This window comes from Mus pahari, chromosome 16 (assembly GCF_900095145.1).
Source record: "Mus pahari chromosome 16, PAHARI_EIJ_v1.1, whole genome shotgun sequence".
Classification (NCBI taxonomy): Eukaryota; Metazoa; Chordata; class Mammalia; order Rodentia; family Muridae; genus Mus; species Mus pahari.
Genome location: NC_034605.1, coordinates 21,000,553 through 21,007,594, shown reverse-complemented (window position 1 = coordinate 21,007,594; position 7,042 = coordinate 21,000,553). Strand labels below are relative to the sequence as shown.

The following is a 7,042-nucleotide window of genomic DNA, read 5'->3' as shown; positions in this document are numbered from 1 at the left end:
TACTATATTGAATAGGTAGGGAGAAAGTGGGCAGCCTTGTCTAGTCCCTGATTTTAGTGGGATTGCTTCGAGTTTCTCTCCATTTACTTTGATGTTGACTACTGCTTTGCTGTAGATTGCTTTTATAATGTTTAGGTCGGGGCCTTGAATTCCTGATTGTTCCAAGACTTTATCATGAATGGGTGTTGTATTTTGTCAAATGCTTTCTCAACATCTAATGAGATGATCATGTGGTTTTTGTCTTTGAGTTTGTTTATAAAGTGTATTACGTTGATGGATTTTTGTATACTAAGCCATCCCTGCATCCTTGGAATGAAGCCTACTTGATCATGATAAATGGTCCTTTTGATGTGTTCTTGGATTCGGTTTGCCAGGATTTTATTGAGTATTTTTGCATGCATATTCATAAGGGAAATCAGTCTGAAGTTCTCTTTCTTTTTTTCTGTCTTTATGTGGTTTAGGTATCAGTGTAATTATGGCTTCATAGAATGAATTGGGTAGAGTACCTTCTGTTTCTATTTTGTGGAATAGTTTGAGGAGAATTGAAATTAGGTCTTCTTCGAAGGTGTGATAGAACTCTGCACTAAACCCATCAGGTCTTAGGCTTCTTTTTTTAATTTAATTTAATTTAATTTTATTTTTTGGGGGAGACTGTTAATGACTGCTTCTATTTCTTTAGGGGATATGGGACTGTTTAGATCATTAATCTGATCCTGATTTAACTTTGGTACCTGGTATCTGTCTATAAAATTGTTTATTTCATCCAGGTTTTCCAGTTTTGTAGCCTTTTGTTGTAGGATCTGATGATATTTTGGATTTCCTCAACTTCTGTTGTTATGTTTCCCTTTTCATTTCTGATTTTGTTAATTAGGATACTGTCCCTGTGCCCTGTAGTTAGTCTGGCTAAGGGTTTATCTATCTTGTTGATTTTCTCCAAAAAACAGCTCCTGGTTTGGTTGATTATTTGTATAGTTCTTTTTGTTTCTACTTGGTTGATTTCAGCCCTCAGTTTTATTATTTCTTGATGTCTACTCTTCTTGGGTGAATTTCTTTCCTTTTGTTTTAGAGCTTTTAGGTATGCTGTCAAGCTGCTGGTGTATGCTCTCTCTTGTTTCTTTTTGGAGGCACTCAGAGCTATGAGTTTTCCTCTTTGGCCTGCTTTCATTGTGTCCCATAAGCTTGGGTATGTTGTGGCTTCATTTTCTTTTTCTTTTTTAAATTTTATTAGATATTTTCTTTATTTACATTTCAAATGCTATCTCTAAAGTTCCCTATAACCTACCCGCACCCTGCTCCCCTACCCAACCACTCCCACTTCCTGGCCCTGGTGTTCCCCTGTACTGGGGCATATAAAGTTTGCAAGACCTAGGGACCTCTCTTCCCAATGATGGCCGACTAGGCCATCTTCTGCTACATATGCAGCTAGAGACATGAGCTCTGGGGGTACTGGTTAGTTCATATTGTTCCATGTATATACGGTTGTAGCCCCCTTCAACTCCTTGGGTACTTTCTCTAGCTCCTTCATTTAGGGCCCTGTGTTCCATCCTATAGATATCTGTGAGCATCCACTTCTGTATTTGCCAGGCACTGTCATAGCATCACATGAGACAGCTATATCATGGCTTCATTTTCATTAAACTCTAAAAAGTCTTTAATTTCTGTCTTTATTTCTTCCTTGAAATAAAGTATCATTGAGTAGAGTGTTGTTCACCTTCTACGTGAATATTGGCTTTCTATTATTTATGCTGTTATTGAAGATCAGCCTTTGTCCGTGGTGATCTGATAGGATGCATCGGATAATTTCAGTATTTTTGTATCTGTTGAGACCTGTTTTGTGACCAGTTATATGATCAGTCTTGGAGAATGTACCATGAGGTACTAAATAGAAGGTATATCCTTTTGTTTTAGGATAAAATGTTCTGTAGATATCTGCTAAATCCATTTGTTTTTTAAACTTATGTTAGTTTCATTTTGTGTCTGTTTAGTTTTTGTTTCCAGGATCTGTCCATTGATGAGAGTGGGGTGTTGAAGTCTCCCACTATTATTATTTGATGTGTAATGTGTGCTTTGAGCTTTACTATAGTTTCCTTAATGAATGTGGATGCCCTTATATTCATAGATATTCAGAATTGAGCATAGATATTCAGAATTGAGAGTTCATCTTGGAAGAGTTTACCTTTGATGAGTATGAAGTGCCCCTCCTTGTTTTCATTTGAAAACATTGGGTTGGAAGTCGATTTTATTCAATATTAGAATGGCTACTCCAGCTTGTTTCTTCAGACTGTTTGTTTGGATAATTGTTTTCCAGCCTTTTACTCTGAGGTAGTGTCTGTCTTTGTTCCTGGTGTGGGTTTCTTGTATGCAGCAAAATGTTGGGTCCTGTTTATGTAGCCAGTGTGTTAGTCTATGTCTTTTTATTGGGGAATTGAGACCATTGATATAAAGAGATATTATGGAAAAGTAATTGTTGCTTGAGTTGGGATTCTATTCTTGCGGCTATCTTCTTTTAGGTTTGTTGAAGGATTACTTTCTTTCTTTTTCTAGGGCATCATTTCCCTCCTTGTATTGTAGTTTTCCCTTTATTATCTTTTGAAGATCTGGGTTTGTGGAAAGATACTGTGTGAATTTGGTTTTGTCATGGAATACTTTGGTTTCTCCATTTATGGTAATTGAGAGTTTTGCTGGGTATAGTAGCCTGGGCTGGCATTTGTGTTCTCTTAGGGTCTGTATAATATCTGTCCAGGATCTTCTGGCTTTCATAGTCTCTGGTGAGAAGTGGTGTAATTCTGATAGGTCTGCCTTCATATTTTCCTTGACCTTTTCCCCTTACTGCTTTTAATATTCTATCTTTATTTAGTTCATTTGTTGTTTTGATTATTATGTGTCNAGAGGAATTTCTTTTCTGGTTCAGTCTATTTGGTGTTCTCTAGGCTTCTTGTATGTTCATGGGCATCTCTTTCTTTAGGTTAGGGGAGTTTTCTTCTATAATTTTATTGAAGATATTTACTGGCCCTTTAAGTTGAAAATCTTCATTCTCATCGTAACCTATTATCCTGAGGTTTGGTCTTCTCATTGTGTCTTGGATTTCCTGGATGTTTTGAGTTAGGATCTTTTTGCATTTTGTATTTTCTTTGATTGTTGTGACCATGTTTTTGATGGAATCTTCTGCACCTGAGATTCTCTCTTCCATCTCTTGTATTCTGTTGTTGATGCTCACTCACATCTATGCTTCCTGATTTCTTTCCTAGGATTTATATCTCCAGAGTTGTCTCCCTTTGGGTTTTCTTTATTGTTTATACTTCCATTTTTAGATCTTGAATGGTTTTGTTCAATTCCATCACCTGTTTGGTTGTGTTTTCCTGTATTTCTTTAAGGGATTTTTGTGTTTCCTCTTTAAGGACTTCTACCTTTTTAGCAGTGTTAACCTGTATTTCTCTAAGTGAGCTATCAATGCCCTTCTTAAAGTCCTCTACCAGCATCATGCGATAAGGTTTTAAATCTGAATCTTGCTTTTCGGGTGTGTTGGGGTATCCAGGATTTGCTGAGATGGGAGTACTCAGTTCTGATGATACCCAGTGGTCTTGGTTTTTGTTAGTAAGATTCTTATGTTTGCCTTTTGCCATCTGGTAATCTCTGGTGTTAAATGTTCTAGCTGTCTCTGGCTGGAGCTTGTTCCTTCTGTGATTCTGTTAGCCTCTATCAGCACTACTGGTAGTCCAACTCTCTTCTGAGTCCCAGTGTTCAGAGCACTCTCAGCAGGCAAGCTCTCCTCTTTTGGGGCAGGTGCGCAGAGGTCTGAGTCTCAGCTCTGCCTCCTGGCTGAAGATGAAGGCCCGAAGGAACCCTGTCCAAGAAGCTCTGTTGCTTCTGTGACCCATGAGCTCTCCTGTGCAGACTAGTCTCCGAGAGACCCTGGGATACAAGATGGCGCTCTCACCTGAGTCCTGGTGTCAGGGCCCTCTCTGGAGGCCGACTCCCCTCAGTGATCCTAAGATACTGGGTGTGCTAGGGCAACTGGGGCATGGAGAGTCCTCTGGGGACCATGGGACAGTCTGCCGAGTTCGTGCCCAAGGTGGCCTGGGGCTGGTGCTGGCCAGACCTGTTTAAACTCTTATTACTAGTTACAGTAAAATTTTAGTGATTAAACTTTTTTAACATTAAAATATTTTGTATCCACTTTCAGGCATCATAAGTCTTTGTGGTTGCCACTAAGGTTTCTCACATGGTATTACTAGTTATAAGTGTCTGCAGAAATACATGTAACCATTAAGTGCTTTGATTAATATCTTTTAAAATCAAATTTTAAAATTAATTTTAAGGTTAATATTTAAAGTGATGGGTTTCATTATGATATTTTCACACATATGTGTCATTATGTGTCTTTTAAAAAAGCATATGCCATTAGGGCATTTGCCAGCTATTAGCATGATTATAAGAAAATTAAACCAGGTTTTTTCCTCCTTGTCTTCCTCCTCCTTATGTTGTTTCTCTTCTAAAATAGCATTTTATCCAACAGGAGAAAAAACTGTTTTAACTCTTTCCTGGAAGATTAATAAATTTCCTGGAAATTAATACTTAAATTCAAATCCAACAATTCATTAAATTTTTTCATTTAAGTAAAATAGATTAAAAAGGCATTTCAAATGTGTTTGTAAAGTTTTTTTTTTCATTTGACTTGGTTTAGGTTGCCTTGTTTGCCTTTTGAGAAATACAATAGTAATTATACATAGCTGATATACTCAATACTAATTTGTTGCATTTATTCATGTGTATGTATGTGTATGTGCATGTGTAGATATGCATGCTTCAAGTATAATTCTTTTATTCAGCTTAAAAGGTCTGAAAAATATAAGAGCAATCAATATTCAATTTCTGTTTTCCCCATTCGATCCTCAAATCAGGATGGAGATCCTGTTCGCCCAGGAGTGGCCATGACTGATCTCGCCACTGGCCTTTTTGCCTATGGGGCCATTATGGCTGGCCTCCTACAACGTTATAGAACTGGAAAAGGACTGTTCATTGATTGTAATCTACTGTCATCTCAGGTAATAATCCATATTACATTTTAGTTGATATAACAATGTATTGGATTATACCTTTTTAAATAGAATCTGGTGGTCACATGTGTAAAACCCATTAAAATTAAAAAAAGCAAACACACCCTGTATACTGTTCTGTTTATAATTTATTTCCTTTCATAATATAATTAAAAATAATGATGGTTTTGTTATAATTTAAACACTGTTGTTTAATTAGAATTCCAGGTTCTCCTTGTACTAGAATGGTTTCTATTCTCCTGTTGAGAGCACAGTAGGGTTATTCTGTTTCACTGATATATGAGCTCTGTAACTTCCTTGGTGTCATTTCTTCTCATTTTATGTACCATGGACTCTCTGGTAAGTCTGGTGAAATGTGTGGACCTTATCTTGGGATAAAATGAGGCAGTTGAATTACAAAAGAATTAAGTTATATGGAAATATGTGTATCTCAATTTAAAAATAATTTTTGTGTTTTCATAATATATGGCTTTTACTAACATGAAAATGTATGGAAATTGAACTATGTTAGGTAAGTGGTCTGCTTCTATGCTATATTCTCAGCCCTCTTTTTACATTTCATTTTGAGACAGTCTTATTAAGTTGACTGTCCTTGAACTCAAATTACAACCAAGGGAGATTCTGAACTTGATATCTCTCTGCTTTAGCCGCTGGTGACATAATAGTGGTTGCAACACCATTAACAATTTGATGTAATGTTGAAAAGAAATGATATCTCAAGAAGTATGCAGGAGATAATATGATATGAAAGGATGTATAAAATTATCAGTGATCAAGTCATAGATATTGCTTATACTCTGGTGGTTTCATTGCCTGTGTTCATAATTGCTTAGGTCAGAGGTTGATGAAAATAAAGATATCTTTTTGTGTATACTTATGTTATTTAACTCCTGGAACTCTATCCAGAGACTCCAGACTAACCTCCCCATTTAGACATTTACAGTTACAGCATAGTAGGCACAAGACTGGTGAAATGGAAGGGTTAATTCACTTCTAACATGACATTTTGCCTCCTTTACTGGATCGGACCCAGATGCTGTACCATATGTGGAAGTTGATTCTGAATAGATAACTTTTCAGGGATAGGAAAAAGAAAATATCTAATTTGTGCAAGGAGACATTTTACTGTGGGAAAATTACTTTCTAGACATAGAGATCTCAGTTGGGAATTTCAGATTTAAGTGGCATACATGGGAAAATAGTAAACTTGGAACACTACATTGGAGATTTTTTTTTCTCTTAGGCAAGATTAAGGAGGTGTATCGAAATAAAAAAGTCAGTATGGTTGATGTTGAAATACTGTGTATGAGTTTTTAACAGCAACTTTGAATCACTGTTAGAATTTTAATGGTTTTATAAAAGGATAAAAGATCTCTCTTCAGATGAGTTATCTTGCTTCTCCACAGAAAGCCACAGATGGTAGTTATGGGAAGGAACTAAAAGTCTTTTTTTTTTTTCTGTGTTAATAGCTTTAATGAACCTGAGGTAAGTTAAGTAACCAAATAAAACTTCATATCCAATAAATGTGCAAGACATGAAAGTTTCATAGGTGTGTGAGATGTGTAATGCTGTGGGTTTCTGGGCTTACTTTGTAGATTCTGCTCTCTTTGTCTTGAAATGCTTAACATTTCTGAACAGAAGATTTTGTTTTTATTTTTCATTCTTCACCAAGCCTTCTAAATTATGTAGAGAGTTTCATCTATACCAATTCTTTACTTTATACTTAAATTATTAATTAATACATTTATTCTCAAAACATTCATTTATTATGGTATAATAGAAGTTAAAAAGTCTTCTAGCATTGAATTGGTGATTCCCCACGTGGAACATGTTCTCACATGCAATACTGCTTCAAAATGAGTAAACTTATGACCACATACACTCTGATGTCTGTCTCTTTATGTCTTCCTTCCTTCCTTCCTTCCTTCCTTCCTTCTTCCCTTCCCTTCCCTTCCCTTCCCTTCCCTTCCCTTCCCTTCCCTTCC

At 36.3% G+C, this 7,042-nt stretch overlaps 1 protein-coding gene across 2 annotated transcripts in view; it reads left to right on the top strand.

Moving 5' to 3' along the window:
- Sugct (succinyl-CoA:glutarate-CoA transferase) overlaps positions 1-7,042 on the top strand; it is a 728,955-nt gene that overhangs the window by 125,282 nt on the left and 596,631 nt on the right. For both annotated transcript variants that reach the window (XM_021215549.1, XM_029547521.1), the window contains one exon: positions 4,902-5,045. In XM_021215549.1, the coding sequence (XP_021071208.1) occupies positions 4,902-5,045 (144 nt within the window). The remainder of the gene's footprint in view (positions 1-4,901; positions 5,046-7,042) is intronic.